This window comes from Schistocerca nitens, chromosome 5 (assembly GCF_023898315.1).
Source record: "Schistocerca nitens isolate TAMUIC-IGC-003100 chromosome 5, iqSchNite1.1, whole genome shotgun sequence".
NCBI lineage: Eukaryota > Metazoa > Arthropoda > Insecta > Orthoptera > Acrididae > Schistocerca > Schistocerca nitens.
In genome coordinates, this window is record NC_064618.1 from 517,901,066 (window position 1) to 517,928,562 (window position 27,497).

Below are 27,497 nucleotides of genomic sequence, written 5' to 3' on the forward strand. Positions count from 1 at the left end.
CTTCGCATCTTTGAAATGGTATGAGCAGTATCATCTTTGGAGGGCTGTATCTCGAAGCAGAAATTTTTTTGGAGAAAACAAAAAAATACATGTTCCTTACTTAGTCCTACATTTTAACATAAGCTAAATTCAATAACATTCAAGATTATGAAGATAAGATTTTTTTCCCTAGCCTATAACAACTGTACAATTAGTCTTTACACACAAGCATTATGTAACAGAACTGGGCCACACACACACACACACACACACACACACACACACACACACACACACACACAAGCAGACTCTATAATCCAATACCTATGTTATACAAGAAAATAATCACCCTACTCATAGATCGTAAGTATTATATTATTAGATATTTGATTTACCTATATCAGGCAACCTTGAAAGTTCTTCTATGATTGCTTGAACATCAGCTAATGCTGCCTGAATCTGATCTGTAGCTTCCGCAGCACTGCTTTTTGCTTGCCCAACTTTTGTTTTGGCCTAGAGAGCAGAACAAAGTTAGTTACTGTAAAATCATTTATACTGTTTCAATACAATGAAATTCACAGTATTTAAAGGAAAGACATGTAATACAGCAACATTTATACATTTTTCATGGTAACTGGTACTAAGTTCAAAACAGTTTACAATTTATCAGCTATAATGCACATTTTGACCTAGCTACAGTATTACAGTTGTGGAATTATTTTTACCTCATCAGTTAAGTTTCGGACTTTGCTTGCAGTGTCTTCAAATAATTTGACATTGTTGCCAGTTACAGCAACTCTTCCAGACAGTGCATCTGCTTCATCACGTAGCCTTACGGCCTCTGATTTTGTATCATTAGCTCGTTTTCTAATGGAGTCAGCTTCCTATATAAAAAGTAGAAGTTTAATTTCATGTGTGTAGTGTAGTACAGCATGGAACATAATTAAAATGAATATGAATTCTCTATCTATCAGCACCTAAATACGTGAAACTGAGGAATTTTACCTGTGATGCTTGCTCTGCAAATTTATTTTGAGCCTCCTGAGCTGTATCTCTAGCATACTGGGCATTCTGAACAGCTCCTGCCAATGCCTGCCGAGCTCTATCGGTCTTGTTTTCAGCTTCAGTTATCAGCCGCTCTATCTCAGGAACCTGTCCCAATGCTTCAGTAGCAAGATCCTTGCTGTCTTGCACCTGTTTGTCGAATGCTGTAAGTGCAAAATTACGCTTTTATTCTTTCAGAAATATTTCCATGGTTATAGTTTTTGTCAATTTAGTAGTTATATTATGCTTAAATAATGATTGCATCTTCACTTTGTCTATCTAAAAAACCATTCCTACTTCATCTTTTTGGTATTACCATTCTTAAGATTCTCAAATGTTCTGGTCAGTGTGTCTACCTTTGCCTTATACATAAAGTGGCACCACGTAATTGCGGGTATGGTGGCGCCATCTATTGGTAGAAAGACTGACACATGAGCACCTTTTGATGTTGCATAGCACCAGCGAGGCTTCACGCCGAAGAGGAGATGGTCACACAAGTTATTGTCCACTACTGAACATGCAGGCGAATAAGCAGAAACAACGAGGAGTGATTCGAATTTTGGCGGCGGAGGGAGTTGGAGGCCGTGAAATGTATCGATGGATGAAGGCTGTGTACAGTGAGTACAGTCTGAGTCGTTCAAGTGTTGTGAAATGGCATAAATGATTCCTTGAGGGGCGAGAGTCACTGGAAGATGATGGTTATCCTGGACAGGCTCATCGTGTCATCACACCGAAAATGGTTGTGGAAGTGGATGCTTTAGTCTTAGACAACCACAGAATCACCTTGGACATGATTCATTGGTTACTGGATATTAGAATGGACACCGCCCACACCATAATGCATCAACACTTGAACTTTCGAAAAATATGTGTGCAGTGGGTTCCACACCAACTGACAGCTGAACAGCGCAGTACTCGAATGGTGCTGTCTTTGAGTCATCTGCAACATTATTAGGAGGAATACGGCTTTCTGTTGCACACTGTCACAGGTGAAGAAACAGGATGTCACCATTTTGAACCATAAAGCAAGTGTCACAGCAAGCAGTGGAAATATGCGACTTCACCACCTCCAATGAAATCAAAGGCCGTGCACACCAGTTCTGGTGAAGTCATGATGTCCTCCTTCTTTGACCACAAGGGCCCATGGCTTGTCAAGTTTGTGGAATGGGGAACCACCATCAGTGCCCAGTGTTATCAAGCCACTTTACAGAACCTTAGACAAGCCATCAAGTCGAAAAACCTGCATGATAATACTCGCCCACACATGGCCAATACAATGAAGATGACACTGCAGCAGTTTTGGTGGGAAACCCAGGAACATCCACCATACATTCTCAACCTTTCACTCTGTGACTTTCATGTGTTTGGACCTCAAAACAAGCTGTTTGCGGATATCGATTCGCAACGGACAATGAAGTGTGTGACTGGGTCCAGGCCTGGATCCGACAGCAACCTACTAGATACAAGGATGGAATCGACCAGCTAGTGCTGCAATGGGATAAAAGAGGCAACAATTTTGGTGACTATTTTTGAGTATGTGTACTGTGTATAACTACATTCTTGAGTTAATAAAATCGTTACCGTTACTTTACACTAGTGACCGGGTTTCATTTGAACACCCTTTATATACCAAAGGGGAACAAAAAGCTGCAGAATTTTTGCATTTATTTTGGATAACCACTACGTGCATTTTTTGGCCTCTAAAGATGTATTCTGAACCTCCAGCATTACTTTTATCATATAAAAAAACTGTTTGTGGCAAACTTAATGCCTTGAACATAAACAATCCAAAAAAGTAAGGTTAATGTTTTTCCATGACCGTTATTCAATATTATAGGTCATGACATCATTTACTGTCACTAAAACAAGTCTTAGTCTTCTACTGGAATGCCACTGGAGTTTCCTTGATTCTTAATAGATTACACACATTTATACAAATGGTGTCAAAAAGAGTTTCCATCACATTCACACTTACTCATTCATATGACATAAATCAGAAATACTGATGAAAACACTAATTTTGCAGTTCTGTCAAAAATGTCTTTCATGGTTTTAACACTATATCTGAAAGCACAAATAGCTGCTTGAATTTTATTGTTAAGAATGCAGATGCAGTAATTGTTTTTTGACTGTTAAGTAACTATTTGAATTAATAGCTATGGAAATCATAAATGTGCCAGTCAAGCTTACTGAGTGTGAAGACTCGGGTCACAGTACAGTTATGAAACACATAAATGTGCACATTTTCTTACAAATTTTGATGACGTAATCTGCATTCTGTCTCTACAGGCATAGTGATTAACAATGTTTAAAAACTGTGACACATACTGGCACGAAATCAGTAACTGTCTCAGGAACTAATGATCAAAGAACGGCCAAGATCAAAGTCAGTGCCATAAATCCCACAGATCTGCATAGCCAGAATATCTGTTCCTAGTTAAAATCAATGAAAATAATCAATTATTGACAATAATGTAATGGATAGCCACTGGCTCCGAAAGCTTGTAAAAGTTAAACCTTTGTGTGTGTGTATGTTTTCTCCTGCTGCTGCTTGGTGAGTAGGATTTTTATCTGTCCATTTACATTATGTTCCTAATTTATGTTGCATATACTGACAGATACTCATTTTTTCTCTGCAAACCACCAAAGGAATTCAATATGTGATACAGGAAGCAATCATCACTGCTGCAATGGAAGACTCCCTGAATTTCATTTTGACATACATTCAAAGATTTGTGGCATCAATGCTATGACTGGCTCCAGAAGAAACAACAGTGTGCGACATTGGGATTAAAAACTGTCCTATGTGAGCTGTAGGCCTACTCCTTCCATTTATTTCATCTACATTTATAACATGTCGAAATTTTGTTCTTACCACTTATTTGGTCCAGTATGTGTCAACTCCCCCAACTACACAAGATAGTGTTAGATTAATGCACATGTATTTGTAAGGATTTTGTGAAATATGATCAAGTTCATGATTCAACTGAAGAACTACTGAAAGTTTTGATGTTCAATATAAGATTACAACATTCTCTAGAAAACTAAAAGTCAGGTACTCATTGAACTGTTCAAAGGTTATCTAGTATGAAACATACATATGTGAAAAAACACAGGCCCTGGAATATTGGTAAACATCTGGGATGTGACTTCAAATAATTTGGAAGTATTTAATTGGAATACCTTGTATTTTTAAACAATTAGTTAATTAATTTAATATCTTTAATACCTTGCAAAGTACTGTATGTTTCCTGTGCATCAGCTAGAGTTTTGTTAGCTAACTTGAGTGCCTCTTCAGCTTCTTCTGAAGCTGCATGAACATCTGCTAGAAGGTCATCAGCTTGCTGCTGTTGCTCTATGGCTTGAGCTAATAAATCTTCTGCTCTTATTAACTGCTCTTCAAGGTCATCAAGTGTTTCAGTCTCTGATTCCAGCAATGCCTCTGCATCCTCTCTGATCTGCTTTGCCTGAAGGGGAGAAAACCAGATTTGAATTTTCAGCACAAAGCTTTCTAAGCCCAGTAAAGGTTTCAATTTAAACCAGACAATATAAGCATTCTGATAGATAATAAATAATTAGAAAACATACCATAATCAGTAAGTTACATAATCAGTGCAATACAAATGACAACAGTGCATACATTTCTTGGGTTCCGAAAACAGATTTTACCATAACAGCACAGCTGCTGATGTACAGTCAGACTGGGCCAAATTGTGACCTTGGCTGAGAATTGAGGAAGGGGGAAGATAAGGGTGAGCTAGGCTGCAGAACAAAACAAACAGGGGGAGTGTGGGGCTTGTAAGGGGAAATGAAGAGGGAACAAGAGAGTATGCAGTAAAAGATGAAGGACATGAACTAGCAGATTTAGCTGTGGGAGCAGTTGTGGTAACGGAAGATATGAGGCATCTACTTAATTCTGGAAAGCTGGTTTGTGGGACGGAGGAAGGGATGAAGGAAGTTTTGGGAAGAATTATTCCATATAGCAGAGGTTGTGAAACAACTGATGAAGTCAGTCACCTTATGTTGAGCCCTCAGTCTGGCCATTCATCCAGGGTACTTAGTCTGTTGTTATAACTACACAGAACACTGAGCAGGGATTATAGCAAAGTTGATATGTGATGTGGGTGCTTTGTCACAGATGGATCTGACTCTGATGAGGCAGGAAATGCTGGTGATAGTGCTGGAATAGGAGGTGGTGGTAAAATGTATGGGAGAGCTCATGCACCTCTGTATTTCACAAAGATAATACCTACAGAACAAAAAGCTCAGAGCAAGAGTGGCATAGGAAGACACACAGTATTGAACAATTCTTGTCACTGGGTTTTCCTCAAGAATATGACACATACAGCATGAGTTGGAAGTAGGAATGGTTATGTAGGTTGCGGCTATGCATGTCGGGTAGACTTAACAGCAAATACTGGTGGGATTCACATGTGCCTAAATATGTTTTAGTTCTCTAAATTCTCAACATAAAGGAAGCAAGAAGATTAGAGAACCTTAAAGTTGTTGCTAGTATCATTACTATGCACAGCATATACTGTATTCCAGCTTGGAAACTAAGTCAGTTGAAAGGATAAGTATGAAAATTCATTTGCAGTATGACTGGCATTCAATGCATTGTGTACATATACAATGAGGTAACAAAAGTTATTGGATAAGTCCAAATATTGAGTCGGACCTACTTTTGCCTCATGTATGGCTGTGTGCTACTGGTGTAGTGCAGCACCTCAATGTGTAATGGTCTCAACAAGTAGTTGAGAGTATCCCACAGAAATATTGAGCCATGCTGCCTCTATAGCTGTCCATAATTGTAAAAGTGTTTCCAGTGCAAGATTTTGTGCACAAACTGACTTTTCAATTATGCCCCATAAATGTTTGATGAGGTTCATCAGGCAATCTGGGTGGTAAAATTATTTGCTCAAACTGTCCAGAATGTTCTTCAAACCAACTATGAACAATTGTGGCCAGGTGACATGGCACATGGTCATCCATAAAAATCCCAGCATTGTCTGGGAACATGCAATCCATGAATGGCTGCAAATGGTCTCCAAGTACCTGAACATAACCATTTCCAGTCAATGATTGGTTCAGTTGGACTAACCTACACCATTACAGAGCCACCACCAGCTTGCGCAGTGACTTGTTGGTAACTTAGGTCCATGTTTTCGTGGGGCTGTACCACATTCGGACATTACTATCAGCGCTTAACAACTGAAATCTTATCTGACCAGAACTTGGTTTTCCAGTCATCGAGAGTCCAACCGATATGGTCACGAGCCTAGGAAAGGTGCTGCGGGCAAAGTCATGCTGTTAGAAAAGGCACTCGTATTGGTTGTCTGCTGCCACAGCCAATTAATGCCAAATTTAGCCACAATGTGCTAACTGATATGTTTGTCATACATTCCACATTGATTTCTGTAGTTACTTCACACAGTGTTGCTTGTCTGTTAGCACTGACAACTCTATGGAAACACTGCTTCCCTCGGTCGTTAAGTGAAGGACACCGGACATTGTGTTGTCCATGGTGAGAGACAATGCCTGAAATTTGCTATTCTTGGCATACTTCTGGCACTGTGGATCTCGTAATACTGAATTTCCTAATGATTTTCCAAATGGAATGTCCCACGTGTCTAGCTCCAACTACCATTCCACATTCGAAGTCTCTTAATTCCCATTGTGCGGCTGTAATCATATTGGGAACCTTTTCACATGAGTCACTTGAGATCAAATGACAGCTCTGCCAATGCACTGCCCTTTTATACCTTGCATATGAGATACTACTGCTATTTATATATGTGCATTTCACTATCCGATGACCTTTGTCACCTCAGTGTATGTTCCTCATTTTGCCAGTTGGTCAGTAGGCATCTACCTTCTGGTTGCAATATATCATCTTATACACAAGTAATCTGTTGTACTTACCCTTGTTGATATAGCTTCTGCATCAGATTTCAACTTAGCAATATCAGTTTGTGGAATATGAAGTGCAGATATTTCACTATAAATGTTAAGAGCATCCGTATGTGATTTTTCTGCCCGTTGCTTTGCATCATTTGTCAGTGCTTTTGTGAGTTCCAACTGATTTGCAGCAGAATCTATGTCGTTTCTAAGTTTTCTGATTTCATCACTGCAAAAGAAACATGATGTAATAGACATTTAGACTATTTTGTGTTACTTCTCAATAATTATCAAAAAATACTAAATTTTACTACAGATTAGATACAAGTCTGGCATTGATGGATAAATGGGAGAAGTATGCAGAGGATTTTAAAGTGGATGAAGAATGAGATAACAAACAATTCATCTTTTTGGTAACAGAGAAACCCACATATTATGGACTAGACCTGATAATACAAAGATCTTTGGTTCTGTTGAACCTGGAAAGCAGCATAGTATCCTGGATAATAAAAGTACCTTCATATCTTATTAATGAGATCATTTCAGTTGAATGAAGGAGGTGACAGTCTCACCACTGTATGGAGTTATTTATTGGTTTAGTATCTGAAAAATAGTCTACAAGATTGTATTCTATCAGTACTTCTCTTCAATATGAACATTCAAATTATCATTAAGAGGGCTAGTTTGACAGGCAATCACAATGGTGTGAAAATTAATGACAGGAACCCTAACAGCTTCCAGTATATTGATGATAAGAATATAAAGCTCACAGAAGATATGTTGATATATTCACATTTTGGTACTGACTTTGGTAGCTGAGAATGTAACAATAAATTTGTAGTAAAGTGGATTATGCCAAGAAGTGTGTCTGAAAGAATTATAGTGAAATTTAAGCTTGAATGTTCTGTTCATATGATGAGAAATTCTACTTTTGAAAAGGCAGTATTGCTAGCAGTGGTAAGTGGCAAATATGTGATGATACGTCAATTGCATGCAGGATGTGCACCAGCAAAGCAGATAAGGGCCTGACAATTCCAGAAATGAAAGAATATATACAGGACAGATCAAGTTGGGGATACAAACTCCTTAAAGTGACTGCTAGTTGTACTTCACTGAATGAGTAAGTGCTGAGGAAATAGAAATATTAAAGTTCATCAACTTTAGAATAAGAACTTGAAAAGCAGCAGAAGGAGTACCTGCAACCAAAATCATGGGCTATTTGTTTCATTAGTGGAACAAAACGTTAACCACTGCAAAAACAGTGACTGTCAGAGTTTAACATGTGATCAATGTTGCACTCATTACAGATAGAATACTGGCTCGAATGGAAGATTACATGACTTTTGGGACTCCTGCTGGATGATATTGACATCTTGCCACAATATTTTAGTGACAACCACTTAGCGATGTTCAGTTGAATATTTTACACTGGAGATTGCTGGTGCACATCACTAAATTTATACAAAAAATTAGTGTGGAAGCACGAGTACATAGGTTCCCGCAGCACGAGTGCCCTCTTTGAATATTGCTTCAGGTACATGTGTAATGGTGAAACTGCACGTGTGCCCTCTGCCAAACTGCAAATCCACAGAGTTAAAATTAAGATGTCAAATTAAAAATTAACCATACAGACCACACATTAATTGGCAGACAGGCAAAATCAAAAGGAAACTACACATTAGCTTTTGGTCTCAGCCCTAGTCAGAGATGGAAACACACACCACACACATTCATTCGCACAAGCAATCACACCTCACACACAGCACCGCCATCTCCGACAGCACTCAGATCGGAATGTAATTGGTACTGGTTGCTTTTAATACAAGTATCATGGTAAGAGTCCAACTATTAACCCTTAACAGAACTAGTATTTCAGCTAAGTGAAAGGAATATATTTCACTTAAAACATTTAGACATTTTACCTAAACAAACGAACATTAAACAAAAAGTGCAATTTCCAGAAACCATTAATGTTTTAGAGGTCTTGAAAATTGACAGCTGAGTGGCTTAGACCACCTACTTCCAGGAAATTGGGAGGTGTGCAGCCCTGGACCGAATTTGCCTGATGGATTAATGATGGGGGGCAGGTATGCCAGCCAGCCTGGAAGTGGTTTTTATGTGGTTCTCCACACCCCCTAGGTAAATACTGGGCTATCTGACATGTCCTGCCCCACATACTTGATGTGCAAACATTTTGTAACAATATGTAACATTTTACCATGCAATTACACTAGATGCAGTCAGAAAGGAGTCACTCCACGCAAAGGGAACAATATTAAAAAGTGTCCCCACTCAGCCATCTCCAAATCTAATGAAATCTGGTGTGAAGGTTCTATATGGTCTTTGATGCTTATATCCCAAATTTCAGTCCAGTATCTTCAGTGGTTGAAATTTTAGTGGCTTTTAAACAGAGGTTACTCACCTTCACATCAAGTAGAAAAGTGCAAATGCGCCAAGTTTGCTAGGTTTTCTTAAAAGTTCTAGCAAACATAAGGTCATTTGCTTCAACGTACACAAACAACTTCTTATGCTGAATCACACCATGACAATAATTATGAATTTTGCCACACCTAAACATAGATACAAGCCTCTAAAGTGGCTAAAACATTCATAGCGCTGTTCTGAGAGCCAAGGTTTGACTGACCACTCATACTTTCCATATGAACCTATCACACCAAAATTTCACAGTGTTATTCCTACCTATGGTGTCTATATATGGATCAAATTTAAATAACATTGGATGCCCAGATGAAAAGATATGCATTTACAAAGTTGGCCAAAATTTTCTACATGCAAATTTTAGGTTATTTTTGGGGGGGCTGTATCTCAACTGTGTCTTGTTGAATCCTTATTTTCTTATCACAGCTGGAAAGAGCATGCTTTAAGCTTTCAAATCTATAATGTTTAATTTCTGTATCTTGCACGTTGATAGGTAAGAATGCCTATCAAAATAGGGAAAATTGATTATCAATAAATACAAAAAGTTAATACATTTTGAAGTTGTAAATAAAACAAATGTGTAATTGTAGTGTCTTTTAATAGTATGATATTTGCCAGTGGTTTAGGGAATGTAATTATGCTAATAAGAAGTGTTTTTACATTATTTTACAGTACAGAATATAAATGTAATAAAACCTCAGAAAATGCTCTTAAGATTATAAAACCTAGAAGATCATAATGGAATGCTATGTTGGTTTAGAACATTTTAACCTTACAATGCATGGTGGTGTATATATGCATTGTCACTCAATTTCGTTTGGCATTATAAAGCAGCAACAGTTTTTTTAAGGCTCTATCATTGCAGCAGTGATACACTGCTGAATCATCACTTTCAGTTGTTGCTTTCATTATTGACAATTTTCACAGTGTCAGTCTTCTGTGAGTGTAATGTTTGGTGTTGACATTATACAACCTTAGGTTTGAGTCCTGAGCGTTTGAATAATCAATAATCATTGTTGCAGCTGAAGGTAAGCACTAAAACAGTATTTTTTATACCCTAATTTGCATATTTTATATACAAACAACATTAAATCTGCTATGCTTCATACCAGGGTATTCATGAGCTTTCAAAATTGCTTGTTATAGGTTAATAAACTATTATATAAAATGAACCAAGAGACCCTTGCACCCTGCTACTTTGGTGGATCAGATGGAGCTGACAGTCATACGTCATCACCATTCCATTAAGGCAAAAGTCAGCTACAGTCAGTTAAGGAAATGTCACCAATAACAAGGAGCTTCTACAACATAGATGTGGGCTTTATATTAGTGAAGATGCCCAAATTTTTTCATGCCCTAATGTCTTATCGATAACAAAATTTCAATTCCTGCAGAAGACTTGCTGCAACCCATTTGGTAAAGAAAAACATTTAACCAAGAAACCTTTAACACCAGTAACCATTGCAATGTCTGATAGGTTGAAGTTTCTGGCTAATGAAGTTTTTAAACCTAGTCAGAAAATTTGTACCAAACATAGACATGAAGTGACCCAACAAGAATCATCCCACCAGGATAAGCAACAATCACCACCCACTGAAGACATGGATGTTGGTGATGCTTGCTTTATTGCTAATGCTTGATTATCATCACTTGGAGGTTTACCATTAAAGCTTCAATGGATCAGTAAAAGGAATTCAATGGGATGCGTATAGTGCAAAGTTCTGAAAGCCCAAGGCAGCATTACTATGGTAATTGTGACCGCTGCTGGTGTGAGCCAAGTAGATATTGCTCAGATACTAACAGAAGGGTGCCAAAAATGTAAAGATATGGACAGCTTAATTGAAGAATTTAAGAGTAAGCTTCAACTTCAAGCAATTACAGTAAAGTTCAAATTTTGACCCTGGTTCCAAATAGCTGAACTATTGAAAAAATGGCTAAAGAATTTGCTGTTTCAGCTAAAATGGTGAAGAAGGCTAAGAAACTAAAGATGGAAAATGGGATTTTGGCAACACCTGCAAAATGAAAAGAGAAAAAACTCAATGATGAAGTAAAAAAAAAATTCCTCCAATTTTTGAAGATGATGAGTTTTCTCGTTTATGCCTGGGCAAAAAGGATTGTGTTGCAGTAATAATAAACAGGGAAAAGATTCCCAAACAGAAATGCCTGCTCCTTTGTAACCTGAAAGAAATGTTAATTGCTTATGTTAAGCAATGTGAAAGTCAACTGAACTTCTCAAAATTTTGTGAAAAAAATGGTTCAAATGGCTCTGAGCACTATGGGAGTTAACATCTGAGGTCATCAGTCCCCTAGAACTTAGAACTACTTAAACCTAACTAACCTAAGGACATCACACACATCCATGCCCGAGGCAGGATTCGAACCTGCGACTGTAGCATCTAGAACCGCTCAGCCACACTGGCCAGCAAAAGTTTGTGAGCTCTGGCTGAAATGTTATACTACAGTTGGTGCCTATGGATCATATTCATGTCCATCCAAGATTTGATGAAAAAAAAAACAACTGAATGCAATTTGGAATCAAAAGATTGTATGCTGCAATGTTGTGAGGAACGCCCAGGAAATGCAACTAGAGGCTTTTCTTGAAGACACTTTTAAAGACTATGACCCTGAAGAAACAATGGAATACAAGCAGAGGATCCATACTGACAGAGGCACATTGGGGACATGTCAGAGAACTGTTGAAGATATCATGGAGGCACTGATTTTGAAAACTACTGATTTAAGAAGCCATCACTTTGTTTCAAAACACCAAAGTTTATACCTTAAGAAGCTAAAAAGAAATCTTGCAGAAAATGAATTAATTATATTGATGGATTACACTGAGAATTATTCATTTGCTGTTCAAGATGTGCAAGGATTTCATTGGGAGAATAGTCAGGCCACATTACATCCATTTGTTGCCTATTTAGGTGGCAAAGAATGTCAGAGTATTAGCATTTGTATGATCAGCAACTGTCTCCATCATGATACCATTGCTGTTCATGCCTTTCAAATAAAGTTAATATCACATTTAAAGACAAAGATTGAAAACATTAAGAACGTTTATCATGTTAGTAATGGTTCAGCTACTGAATACAAGAATTTCAAAAATTTGATCAGTATATGCCTGCACAAAGGATTTGGCATTTACTGTAGAATGGAATTTTTTTTGGAACAAGCCATGGTAAATTGCCTTGTGATGCCACTGGGGGAACAGCACATAGACTAACTGCCCATGCTAGTCTGCAGAGGCCCATAGATGGCCAAATATTGACTCCATATGATTTGTTCAAATTCTATGATGATAGTATTCCAGGCATAAAGTGTTTTTATGTACCAAAAGAAGAAATTAAAAGAATTGAGCCTGATCAAGAAACAAGGTTTGCCATGGGAATCACAATATTTGAAACAAGAGAAAATCATCAGTTTAAGCCAATTAATTGAAATCAGCTCAGAGTAAAGAGAGTTTCCAATGATGCTACAGCATTCACAGTTAATTCTTTCAAAGCAGATGAAGAAATTCTAACAATTTCAATTGCAAGTTTACAACCAGGATAGTATGTTTCATGTATGCATGACAATTTTTGGTGGGCTGGAAATGTGTGTGAAGTTTCACATGAACAACAAGATGTCCTCATCAGCTTTATGCACCCACACAGTTCTGTTTGTTCCTTCCACTGGCCAACTGATAAAGACATCTGCTGGATTTCTGATAACATATTTTCATGACTGTAGAAGCACCATCAACATCATCATCAGGACAAAACAGAATAGTTATCCACAATCTATCCTTGACAAAATTGTAGAACTTTTTAACCAAAAATGGAAATGACTCTTTAGTACTTCTGTTTTGCAAGTTTGCTGTGTTGTGTATTATACTTGTTTTATGGCATGTGTTAAATTAATGTTTGAAACTGATTTATATACTCAAATAACAAGATCAATTATGAGACTTAATGAGCAAAATATTTCACTTCTCAATCTTCTCAACAGGCAAAAATAATAACTTCTGACACATATTCTTATTCATCAATATACAATATCCAGAAATGAAACAGTATAGCTTTGAAAACTTAAAGCATGCTCTTTCCAGCTGTGGCAAGAAAAAAAGGATTGAAAAAAGACACAACTGGGATATCTTCCGCCAAAAAGACCCAAAAATTTCCATGTAGTAAATTTTGGCCAACTTTGCAGATGTATATCTTTTCATCTAGCCATCCAATGGTAATTGAATTTGATCCATACATAAACATCATAGATAGGAATAACATTCTGAAGTTTTGGTGTGATTGATTCATATGAAAAGTAGCAGTGGTTGGTCAAACCCCAGCTCTTAGAATAGCGCAACAAATCTTTTAGCCACTTTAGAGACTTATATCTATATTTAGGTGAGGCTAAATCCATAATTATTGCCATGATGTGATTCAGAATAGAAAGCTGTGTATGTATATTAAAGTAAATGACCAAATGTTTGCTACAACTTTTAAAAAAGCCTAGCAAACTTGAAACATGTGCACCTATGTATGTGATGCGAGGGTGAGTAACCTCTCTTTAAAAGCCCCTAAAAATTCAACTACTGAAGATACTGAACTGAAATTTGGTATGTACTCACCAAAGACTGTATAGAACCTTCACACCACATTTCATTAGATTTGGAGATGGTCAAGTGGAGACCTGTGGTCCCCTTGCTGTGGAATGGCCCAAAGACTACATGGATTTCTCCCTGGGGAGGGGGAAAGGGGGGTGGGGTGGGATGGAACTGCCAGCAGCTTTAAAATGTCTTTTGAAGCAGCGATCCCATCATAAACAGCCTATCAAAAAGTATGGTTGGTTCTCCATGAAATAGGAGAAGTACCATACCACCCCATACCCGGCATTGGCTGGATGAAGGGCACTGGACAGAAAAGTTGGTCATGGAAACTAATATTAATGAATATGAACTTGAATAAAACATGCTGACATGCATAAAAATTGAAATGGAACAAAAATAGAAATTCCTGGTTGGAGCAATACATAAAGTAAGAGAAAGACAGCCACTCACCTATAGCAGAACAATGCTTGGAGCACAGAAACATAACACAAAACAGCATTCACATTAGCTTTCGACCAATAGTTCTTTTTCTAATAAAAGTACACAAATTCACACACACAACCATATAAGACACCTAAATACACACACCAGTGGCCACCACAGTGAAACTAACTACTGATACTCTATTACTGAAAGCAGCTGCCTGAGCTGATGGAGGTGGGGAAGGGGGAGGGAAGGACATAAGAGGGGGTAGTAGGAAAGAGGCAGGTCTGTGGACAGAGGACTCAGTGGCTGCACAACAAGACAAAAAGTGTGTAGAGGGTACAGCCAACGGAAATGTAGGATGAGGGAGAGGGGGGGGGGGGGCGGCTGAAGGAGAGGGAAAAGGAAAGGTGAAAATGAAGAGGGAGAAAGGGAAGGGAGAGATGGGGGAGAGAAGAGAGTGAGTGAGGAGGGAGGAGAGAGAGATTGGGGGAGAGGAGGGAGGGAGGGAGAGAGAGAAAGAGAGAGAGAGAGAGAGAGAGAGAGAGAGAATGCTCACACAGGGGGTGGTGGGAAGAAGAGTGGTGGGACAAAACAGTACATGTCTTGATGGATAAAGAGTAGTGTGGGAAAAATAAAATAAAAAATAAAAAAAAAGAAAGGGGGGGGGGGCAAGGTAAGGCAACTGGGAAAGATTAACAGATGTTTAGGTCAGGGTGATTGTTAGAGCACAGGATATATTGGAGAAACAGTTCCCGTGCGTGTTATTCAGAGAAGCTTGTGCTGGAAGCATGTATCAAAATGGCTCGAGTACTGAAGCAGCTGTTCAAATGGTTCAAATGGTTCTGAGCACTATGGGACTCAACTGCCGAGGTCATAAGTCCCCTAGAACTTAGAACTACTTAAACCTAACTAACCTAAGGACAACACAAACATCCATGCCCGAGGCAGGATTCGAACCTGCGACCGTAGCGGTCGCGCGGTTCCAGACTGTAGCGCCAGAACCGCTCGGCCACCAGCGGCCGGCTGAAGCAGCTGTTGAAGTTATTTGTGTTGTGGTGTGCATTATGTTTGGCAACTGGATTGTCGAGCTTGAGGTCTGCCACAGTTTGGCAGCATCCATCCATTGTTGTTATCCCATCCAGAACTTTCTGTTCTTTGAGTTTGCCAAGTGTTAGATCAAAATGCATCAATTTTGCAAACATATCTCACAATTGTACATTACATGACAAATCTCAGCAAGCATAAACTTATACATTTCTGTTGCAGCTTACACATGACTACAAACACATGCACAGTGGATTCTACTGAAAGAAAACACCATTTAAAAAGTAAAATAGGAAATTAACAATAAAAATTAACAGCTTTTGAAAATAAGAGATTGTTGCAATAATATACGTGCAAGTAGTTGTTGTGTGAGCAGCAACATATGCTTGTCTGCATTATTGTAGTAGAAGCAGTCTATGAAGAAGCTATCAAGCTGGGCATGCAGCAATTTTACACATCATGTTCTGTCCAGTATATATGAAAGTGAAGCTAATGTACTAGCTAATCCTTATTACATAAAGCTTGACATCTTCTAACGTCTGAAACATCGATCTTCAAGCAAGATTTATAAAAAGAAAAATATGTATTCCTGCACATACAAACTGACCTCACCAGAACTAATTAAATGAGTGTTTCACTTATTCAGGAATGAATTTTATATGCTGAACTTTCAGAAGCACTGTTTCCTACATACATGACATGAAAAGCATTTATATTATATTCATATGCTCTACCTCAGATTCTGTTGTTGATCAACAGCTTGCTTTGCCAGTTCGTATGCCTGTGTTGAGGTGTTGACAGCTTTCTCAGCTATCTGTTTGATAGCATTGGCTTCTTGTTCATGGCTATAACAATAAACAAATAAATAATTGTGGTTATAACTACAAAATAAAAATTTTAAGATTCTTAATACATTGGTTAAAACAGTTCTTAGCCTATGAATAAATTGCAAACCATAAAGAGCAATGTAGGTTTCTTTTGACAGAAATAAACTGGGGCTGTATTCTTGTAAGCTAATAAAGTCTGCTGCAGTTATCTTTCCTTTTGCTTGAAACACAAAGTAATTTCCACGTTATGAATGGCGTTGGAACATTTATTACACACACAACACAAATATATACCAGCTGACTAAAATTTAGTCATGCAGGTGTGTAAGTATTAGGATTTTTTAATCACTCCTGCAGCATATTTCAAAAAAATATTTGTCACAGATGAAAACATTACTCTTAACAGAGCACTAAATCATACAAAATTATTTATTTTAAACCAGAAACTGTTTCTACAATTCCAATTCTGCGAATGCATTTTATGAGCTGTGATCAAAAAGTGACAAGAATTTTTGTGTTTCTTAAGGTATCTTTATTTATTCATCAACTTTATCCCCTTCAAAGTAATTTTTGTTTTTCTTAAGGCATCTTAATTTATTCATCATCAACTTTATCCCCTTCAAAGAACCCCCCCCCCCCCCCCTCAGATACAATACACCTGTGCCAGCCTTTTCCCAATCTTGGAAACACTTCTGAATCTCATTTTTCATTAAGATATTCAGCTCCTACACTGATTCTGTTTTTATCTCTTCAATGGTGGAAAACGATGTCCTTTCATGGTTCTCTTAAGCTTCGGGAATAGAAAGAAGTCACAGCAGCCATGTCTGGTAAATACAGTGGCTGAGGCACAATTCTGGTCATCTTATTTGGACTGCATCATACAAATGGTGCATAACTTCCAGCTACAACAACAACAAAAAAGTGAGAACTTGTTTGGTATATTTTTTCTCACTTGTACATGATACTGCTACATGTGTTGGAACAAGTTTTTATTCCTAAAATGCTGTAACTACAGTCCTCCTATACCATTGTTTCAAAATGAATGTCCAGAGTGTATTGGTCTGACTTTTTTCTTCACTGTGATAAGAATGCCATAGTGTGTGACAGTTAATTAAAAGAATCACTCACTGGCATACTGTATGTGATGGTGTTCCTGTCTCAGGTCACCTATGTCTACACCTTTACTCCACAAGCTACCTTACAGTGTGTAGCAGAGGGTACTTTATGTAACACCCCTATTTCTCCTGTTCTAGTCATGAATGGTTTGGGGAGAACAACAATTGCTAGTAATTATCTGTGTGGACTCATATGTCTCCAATTCTACCTTCAAAGTCTTTTAACGAGACATATGTATGAGGAAGCTATTTATTGACTGACTCTTCTAAGAGCATGTGCTCTCAAAACTTTGACAGTAAATGTGTGATGCAGAATGACTTTCTTGCAGTATCTGCCATGATGCTTTTGTCCTCCCTATTTTTCCATGTACAAAATATGCTGCTCTTCTTTAGATCTTCTCTGTTTCCTCTATCAATCCTATCTGGTACTAATCCTAGAATGATGAGCAACATTTAAGTATTGGTTGAATGAGGGTTTTGTAAGCTACCTCCTTTGTGGATGAACTACATTTCTTGAGAATTCTTCTACTGAATCTCTGTCTGGCATCTGCCTTATCAGTGATTAGTTTCATGTGATCCTTCCACTTTAAGTAGCTCCATATGCAGATTCATAGATATTTTTTGGAAGTAACTTCTCCCAGTGATTGGAGGACATGCTACTGAGCATAGCACGCTCAATTTCAATGGCTGTTTCACAATAATTCCTTCTGGATACTTTCCACCAACACCGGCTTCTGTGAACTACACAGATGGCAGTTGTCCTTGAAACACACCTTTTGTTCCCATAATCATTCTAGCCTCTACCTCCACTAGCCTCCACTCCACACCCATTTTCCATCAGACCCCAAAGTGTCCTCATGTCACCAACATTGTGCACCACACAAACTTACCAGTGTCAGTGCCCTTATGTCACATTCCTATCCCATGCAACTGCTGCCTATTCCTATCCTGTACACACCACCTTTCTCAGAATTATCAGCCCTTCCAGGCCCTGCCACCTTTCTCCCTTCTCCCACTCCACCCCAACAACCTCTCACTCCCAATAACCTGCAGAACTGCAGGCCTGGTATTGTGTATTCAGCTGACATATATCATTTCATATTTCAAATAACAGCTTGAAAAGGAAAATTATGCAAACAATAAAACTATTGCATGTAGAGAGTCCTTTATCTTCAGTGACTGAATAAGGCTAAAGGCAAAAACACAAGAAATAGGCACACAGTGTAACTGAATTCAAATGTGCACAGACAAATGGTTCAAATGGCTTTTAGCACTATGGGACTCAACTTCTGAGGTCATCAGTCCCCTAGAACTTAGAACTACTTAAACCGAACTAACCTAAGGACATCACACACATCCATGCCCGAGGCAGGATTCGAACCTGCGACCGTAGTGGTCTTGCGGTTCCAGACTGTAGCGCCTAGAACTGCTCAGCCACTCCGGCCAATGTGCACAGACAGACAGGTAGTAAATTCAAGTTATGTTCTTGCATATGGTGCAATAAACATAAAAGCTGTATAGTTAGACTGCACACTAGATACAAAATGTATATTTATGTATGGTGCTACTGTATTTAAAAATGATATACATACGGCAATTACAGGAGGGGTAGCCAAAATAAACTTGACCTTTTTAACTTATTTATTCACATTTTAAGCATAAACCTTCAATTCTCTTCAAAGTACTCTCCACTTGCACTAATACACTTGTTAAATCTTTTATTCCATTTTTCAAAACATTGTTTAAGTTCTCTTTTATGATACTTGACATTGCCTCTGTCGTTTTTTACTTCATTTCAGCAACATTAGTAAAACACTTTCTTTTCATGTCTCTTTTCATTCTAGGAAACAAACAAAAAATTACACGGGGCAAGGTCAGATGAGTAAGGAAGACTGGAGAACAGGGGTTGTACTATTTTTGGTCAAGAGCTGTCATACAGACAGAGCTGTATGAGCAGGGCCATTGTCACAATGGAAAAACCAGTCACCTGTCTGCACAAATCAAGTCGTTTCTGCTGCAAATTGTTGTGCAATCTTTCCAAAAATTCCAAGTAGAAAGCCTCGTTAACTGTCTGACCCTGCAGAACAAACCTTGTATGCATGGCTCCTCTCATATTGAAAAACAAACCAGCATTGTTTCAATGTTTGACTTCACCTGACCAGCCCTCTTGGGGTGAGGCAACTTGAAATTGATGGTTGCTTTGATTCAAGAGCATAAGTGTATCACCAAGTTTCGTCACCTGTGATAATCTTTGAAAAAAAATTTTGGATCATTTCGGGACTCTTCTTTCAAAGCACATCATGCTTACATATGACCTTGCTTTTGTTCAGTGGTCAGCAGTCATGGCACAAATTTGGCAGCCACCTTCTTCATTCCCAAATCTTCTGTCACAATTCACCGCACTGACCTCCAAGTCAGTCCCAACAGCTCCACAATTTCTGTCACTGATCTTCATGATGATTGCATTAATGTTTTCAAAATTTTCATGAGTTCAGGCCAAGAAAGGATGACCAGAACGAGGTTTGTCATCAACTGACATTTCACCATTTTTGAAATGGAACAACCACTCATACACTTGGGTTTTCCCCCTTGCATTCTATTTTTAAAATTTCAAGAGTTTCTGTTCGACTTTTTGTGAGCGGGGGGAAAAAAAAAATCAACAGAATTTCATTGCTGCATGCTGTTCATGAAAAGCAGCCATTGCAAAAATGACAATCACACAAATCAGTTGTCACTATAAAATCACCCAAAACTAGTCCTAACCTTCTTCAGTGATGGCACTCGACTGGCTTACTGAATCAGAATGTTCATTCTGTGTGCTCCTAGCTGCAAAATGTGCTACTACAAAAGCTCTGCACCCCACCCCCCACCCCCCCTCCCCCCAACCCAAAAAAAATTGTTCTGTTTATTTTCAGTACCCACTTGCATAGTGTCTGTAATTATTATTTTGTAAAACTGACAATGCAAATATGCACTTGGATCTGACCAATATATGTACATCCAATGCTGCAAAATAAACAACGAACCAGTTTACTGACATTGAAGACCACAAAAACAAACTACAATATCTTTTGCATTAATCTGCATTAACTGGTATTCAGTATCATAATTCTACACAGGTCTGATTTCCACATTAACAACAGTTACAGTTCAAAATCTTTGTATCTTACTTTTGTCCTTTTTTCTCTTATAAATACTGAAACATGCTGTGTTAACAGTGTTTGCAGAGACAGCATACCAGCAACAATGGAACTGTCATGAGTAGGTATAAGAAGATACAATAAGATTCTCTTTGGGTGATTAAAAGAAACTTAAATTAGGATGGCTTTATTAGGATCACATTAATGATCCTTTTCAATAATTATTCTTTCTATTCCAATTAGAACTACAAGTCTCTGGGCTGAAAACCACTGATATATTTATTATTATGATAATAGTATCCCACATTTTTACATTTACCACAGAAAAAATCCATAAAACATTTGTCTGTGCTGTAATTGTTTCAGTCATTGTGATCCATATGTGGACACAGGTAAGTCACAGCAACATTTTTCCCATTGAGAACCTATTCCTCATCTAAATTTTCATTGGTTAGTATCTGTCACTTCTGCTACAGTTCTACAAGAACTAAACACACTATTCACTGTTGTGTTTTCCTGTCTCTGAACATGTCTGATGTGTACCACTAATTAAATGCATCCACTAGGCAATTCATTCTAAACTGCATGAGTGTTTGCGAGTTGCTATTTTTCTGGGATGAAGTGTATCTCTCCAACAACCTGCCACTGAATAATAATTTCCATTTGGTCTAACTACAGTTCATTCCAATGAAAATAAGCAATTTTTGAACATATGAATGGACAGATAACAAAATCTACTCACCAAGCAGTGGCAGCAGCAAACATACAAAAAAGTTAAAGAAACTGCAAGCTTTCCTGGCCGAAGGGTTAAAGCAGAAGGAAGAGGGATTAAGGAAAAGTACTGGCAAGGTTTAGGAAATGGGAAAAATTATGGAAAAGTTGCCCAGAACCCTGAGATCTTGAAGGTGGAAGACAGGGTAATAAGCAAGACAGAGATTACTGACAAAACAATGTGCAACAGTTAATAATGTGAGTGGAAAACTAACAACATTATATGTGGTAGAGGTAGGGGTGAGGAAAGATAGACAGGTCAGAAAATAAAAGAATTAGAAAACTGAAAGGGAGTGAAGAAAGGAATAGTCACTGAGAAGAAATGCTGAGTCTGAAGAAATTAATGTAATTTAAGGCCAGGTACGTGGCGAGAACAAAGGACATGTTGTAACACCAGTTCCACCCTGCAGAGTTCTGAGAAACTAATGTCAGGAGGAAGAATCCAGTTGGCATGTGTTCACAAAACAGTCTTTGAGGACACAACTGCCATATTGTAGAGTATGTTGGCAACAGGATACTGTGTGTTGCCAGTATATATCCTCTGTCTATGCCCATTTATCCTAACTGATAAATTGGTTGTAGTCATACCATTGTACAAGGCTTTGTAATCTTTACATAACAGATGGTACATGACAAGTGTCTCTCTTTCTTTGATAACGTATGTTTGCCAGTTACTGAGCTGGTATAGGGGGTGATAGGAGGATGCATGTGGTAAATGGGTGCAGAAGGAGCATAGGGTCTGACCTGCACACTGTGAAGATTGGGGGAGGAAGGGGGAGGAGAGTGGGCAACAGAAAGCTATTCTAGTTGTGGTGGGCAAAATGTGAGACGGACTGGATCTCATTTCATAGCACGTTTTTAGAAAGTCATAACCTTGTCGAAACAGCTGGTATTGCATCTGAACAAGGCTCATGGGAGGGAATGTTTGACATGGAAAGGATGGCAACTGTCAAAATATAAGTACTGTTGTTTGTTAAGTAGGTTTAATTTGAACAGAAGTGTGCAGCTGACCCTCAGTGAGGAGGAGATCAACATCAAGGAAAGTGACATGGTATTCAGAACAGGACCACATGAAATTTAATTGGAAGAATGTGTTTAGAGATTCCAAAAAATTTTAGCAGGTCAGCCTCACAGTCTCACGATGAGTTCATATGGCAAAGATGTCATCAATATATCTAAACCAAACCAAGATTGAAGGCTTATGGATTCCAGGAAAGACTCCTCCAAGTGACCCATGAAAAGGGTTGACACAGGAAGAATCCATTCTCGTTCCCCTAGCTGTGCCCCTGATCTGTTTGTATGTCTGCCCCTCAAATGTACAGTAGTTGTTCGTAAGTGTAAAGTTGCTTAAGGTGAGCAGGAGGGACATCATAGGTTTGGAATCAGCTGGGCACTGGTTGAAGCAATGTTCAGTAGCAGATAGACCACGTATATGGGGGATGTTTATATAGAGGAAGGTGACATCAATGGTGAGAAGCAAAGGGGAGTTCTTGTACTGTAGATTGCAGGTGTTGATCAACTAAGGCAGATATAGGTTTAGTCGGTGCTTTGAAGCCAGAAGCTATAGGGCAGCAAGGATGCTTGGGTTTATGTGGATCTTAGGAAGAAGGTAAAAGGTAGGGGTGCATGGTTTGGAAGGGGGTGGGGGAGGGGTGTAAGAATTTCTATGGATTGAAGTGTTAGTCTTTGGGAAGGACATGAGGTTTTAAGGAAGAGCTGTAGGTCACTTTGTATTACAGATATGGGATCTTTATGGCAGCTGCTGTACGTAGAGGTGTAGACGCTTGCTTACATACTGCCATCAGTCAAGTAATACAGTGATAGATCACATGTCTGCTGGAAGGATAATGACATTGGTACTACTGATTCCTCCAAAACACAACATACGGCTACAACCAATATATTAATCAGCTGCTTCGACAAGGCTATGATTTCCTAAAATTATGCCCTGGAATGGGGTCAATTCTGTCTGACATTTTGCCCACCACACCTAGAATAGCTTTCCATTGCCTGCACCCCCACTCCACCCACACATAGATTCCATACACGAGATCTGGGTGCGCAGTTGTAAGGTGCACTACTGAAGTTGACAGACATTAGAACTGTGCATCAGAGGCTGAATGTGGAAGACAGGGTAATAAGCAAGTCACAGAGCACTGACAAAACATTGTGCAATGATTAATAGTGTGAGTGGAAAACTAACAACACTATATGTGGTAGAGGTAGGGGGCGAGGAGAGATAGATGGGTCAGAAAATAAAAGAATTAGGAAATTGAAAGGGAGTGAAGAAAGGAATATTCACTGAGAAGAAATGCTGAGTCTGAAGAAATTAATGAAAATTAAGACCAGGTAGATGGTGAGAACGGAGGATGTGTTGTAATGCTAGTTCCACCCTGCGGAGGAGTTCTGAGAAACTAATGACAGGGGGAAGAATCCAGATGGCATGTGTGGAGAAAAAGAATTTGAGGTCACAACTGCCATATTGTAGAGCAAGCTGTGCAACAGGATAGTGTGTGTTGCACTCTACCAACTTGCTGACAGGTTACAGAGTTGGATCTGGCCAGCCTCACCCTCAGTTGCATGTTGTCATTCTGACTAAGATTATCGGACTAGTAGTGTGGCCACTACATGGTAAATGTCTTCTTGTACAAGTTATTCTGGTGCAGCAACAGAAGGCTGTCATCAAGGTCATGCAACTGGCTTTACCAGTGTTGCTCTCTAAGTACCTGGCTCTGTTTTCTCCTCCATTCCTGCCATTTGATGAAATGGCAGGAGATTGCGAAGTGTATTACACACTGCCTAATTTCCACACTTTCCATGTTACAGATATGAAGGTATATCATGTGCTATTTTTGACATGGATTTCTCCCTCTTGTATCAGCTGTTGCAGCACCTGGCCCAGTTGCAAGAACTTTCCTTATTGTAATTTGACAATTTATGTTCATTGTTGTCTCCCTATTATCACCACTGCATGCACATCATGGCAGCTATGTCTGAATTCTACAAATTGAAGAAGCAACCCCATCAGTCTTATCATGCCTGGGCCACAACCCTCCAGGTCCTTAGCTGCAAGTGCCACTTTGTCATGACTGAGTCAAAAGAATCATATGCAGACATCATGGTTTGCAATATTGTCATCCACTCTGCCCTGGGTAAGGTCCCGTAATGCTCCCTCCAATTAGAGAACTCTCCCTTGAAGAAGTTTTGTGAATTTCTCAATCGTATGAGGTCTCACACACAACTGATCAGCATCTGGAAGGATGGTGTGGCATCGAGGTCATACATGGTGACCCAGATGCGTCTGCTGCATACAGGGAGAGTCATGTAGCAGCAGTGCAAGCTGGCCAATCCAGTGGCTTCTACACAGTGCATAAACAGAGTTCCATGTGTTGCTCCCTGTTGCTGTCATGTGTATCTTGTTGCTCAAACATGACAGAACAGAGTGTCTGTCATAAGTATCAAAATAAAAGGGCACATTGTGGTAGTATGCAACTCAACAGCACAGAATGCAGCATCAGAGAATATGGATATGGATATCCAGGAAGTGTTATCACCAGGACTGGTTCCCGATCTGGATTCCAACAAGCTTTTTATCAAAGGTTTGGTCCTCTTGAGACAGCTACATCTGCAGGTAGACACTGGTGCAGAGGTTTCCCTGCTTAATGTCCAAACATATTCAGACCTTTGCTCACTGCCACTGTTGCCAGTAAACAGGTGCCTCCAGGGATATGGTAAACAGCAAATCCCTCTGCATGCCCAATTCAAGGCTGAAGCTACCAATAAATCAATTATCTTTAGTATCATCCATGTTGCTAGTTCAGCAAACCTTTTTGGTTTTGATGCCTTTGGCTTTTCAGTCACGGGTCAATACAGTTGATATCTGCTGAAGTCCCCTATCAATCATTGGAATCTCTGTGCTTAGAATTTCAGTATATCTTTACAGAAGGCCTAGGGTGTGCCAGAGACTTTCAATCTTGCATAACCTTGAAGCAGTTAGCCCGTCCGACATTTTTTCATGCTAGGCAGATTCCTATAGCCCTACGTTCTCAAGCCAAGGTGGAGCTGGACTGGCTCACATTTCTTGGAGTTGTGGTTCCCATTTCCTCTAGACAGTGGGCCACATCCCTTGTCATCATGAAGAAATCCTCTGCTAAATTGTGACTTTGCAGCGATTTTAAGGTCACCATGAATTTACAGTCTGTGGTCACCATATAGCCATTGCCACATCTGAACTAATTGTTCACACTTAGCAGGGGGTCAATTCTTCTCCAAATTTGATCTTTTCTACGCATATCAGTAGTTACCCCTGGATGATGATTCCAGATGTGCCATGGTTCTTAATATGCCTTTTGACTTGTATCAATAGCAACTGTTGATGTTTGCAGCGGCAAGTACCCCTGCAATTTTTCAATGCTACCTGGAACAGGTCATGTCCACAATTCGACAATGTTTCAACTAGCTGAGTGGCATTGTCCTTACTAGACATACTACAAGTGACCATCTGCAACATTCTCTGGGCCCTTCTCAGGCCATTGGTCTGTGTTGTAATCTGCAGAAGAACAAATTTTTCAAATCATCTCTTGAGTATATGGGCCACACTATCTTGTGTGAGGACTTCCAACCCGTGGAGAGTCTTGTCAGGGCTATTACAGACCTGCCGTGTCCCTCATTATTGAAAGAACTGTGGGCATTCCTGGCTAAAATTGCCTATTGCCACCAGTTCATTCCCGGGCCATCCAACACTGCATGCCCTCTCTACCTCCTTCTCCAAAAGAGTGTTTCCTTTGTCTTATCTCCCATGTGCGACCAGACCTTCACCACACTGAAGGAATACCTCAGGTCGGCATTGTGTGTAACTACTTCTCATCTCAATAACACATTGGTATAGGCTACGGACACCTCACAGTACTGTGGAGGGCAGTCTTTGCCCATTCAGATGCAGATAGTTTGGAGCAGCCACTGATGTTTGCGTCTGAAACCCTCAGCCCAGCACAGGTCCACTACTCTCAGATCAAGAAAGAGGCTCTGATGATTGTGTATGTGGTCACCAAATTTCACATTTTCTTGTAGTGCACCAAATTCCAACTAATTATGAGCCACAAGCCATTAGTTTTTTTATTTAGTCTATCTGCAAGGTCCCCAGTAAGGGTTGCAGCAGTGGGCATTAAAAACTGTGACATTAATTTTTGCCCCACTGCATGCCATGCCAATGCAGATGCCTTATCATGACTGCCAAATGGCCTGTATCCTTAGTTTGACTGACAGGATGTCATGTGTTTCCATTTGTATATCTCCTTCCAACAAACAACTCATGGGTTTCCAATCAGTAGTGTCCCAATCACCAAGGCAACAGCATCTGACTCTGTCCTCAAGCAAGTAGTCCACCTCGTCCACCAGGGTTGGTCTTTTCACTCTCCAGGCCAAGTATCTGACCCACTTCATAACTACTTTTTCTTGCGCCATCATATCTTCTCCACAGATTTCACAGCTACCAGGGTGGTTATTCCCAGGAGCTAGTGGTAGGAGGTCTTAGAGCTGTTACACGAGGATCACTGGGGTGTTTCCCAAACTAAAACCTTGGCTCACAGACATGTGTACTGGCTTGGCATTGACCGGGAACTGAAGTATTTGGTTGCTGTGTGTCCCCAGTGTGGTAGTCAATAGGTGGCTCCAAAGGCTTCGTTCCCTCATGGCCTCCAGCAGCTTAGCCCTGGGAATGCATCTAAGTGGTTTTTGTGGGGCCATTTCTGACAAGTTTTGATTGATTGTCTCTGATGTGTTTTTTCACATATGGTCCAGTGATCCTTGACCTCTACCGAAGTCACTATTCAGGCTCTCTCAAAAAAATTTTCTGTGGAAGGTTTCCCAGTTATTCTCATTCCTGACAGCGAGCCTCAGTTCCTGTCACAGCCCTTTCATAACTTCTTTGGGCATTCTGGCATTCACTCCCCTCCCTTTCACACGCAATCTAACAGGGAAGTTGAGTACATGGTTTACACCTTTAAGACCCAGATGAAAAAATATCCACAGGACTCCACCACCAAGGAGGCATTACTGTTTTTTTTTTTTTTTTCTGACTGCATACCAGACAACTCCTACTGAATCCTGTAGTCCTGCCCAGCCTCTCCGTGGGCACTAGCTGAGGACACTATTCCATCTCCTCCATCGGGGATCTTGCCTGCTATTGTGTTCAGTTTCACCAAGTGTTCCACCAGGGATGGCAGTA

The 27,497-nt window shown here is 39.5% G+C and overlaps 1 protein-coding gene across 2 annotated transcripts in view; it reads right to left on the reverse strand.

The window, feature by feature from the left end:
- Positions 1-27,497, reverse strand: part of LOC126260961 (laminin subunit gamma-1) — a 1,198,090-nt gene that overhangs the window by 8,190 nt on the left and 1,162,403 nt on the right. For both annotated transcript variants that reach the window (XM_049958485.1, XM_049958486.1), the window contains 6 exons: positions 16,153-16,263; positions 6,946-7,150; positions 4,253-4,490; positions 985-1,187; positions 705-863; positions 375-492 (listed from right to left, as the gene is read on the reverse strand). In XM_049958485.1, the coding sequence (XP_049814442.1) occupies positions 375-492; positions 705-863; positions 985-1,187; positions 4,253-4,490; positions 6,946-7,150; positions 16,153-16,263 (1,034 nt within the window). The remainder of the gene's footprint in view (positions 1-374; positions 493-704; positions 864-984; positions 1,188-4,252; positions 4,491-6,945; positions 7,151-16,152; positions 16,264-27,497) is intronic.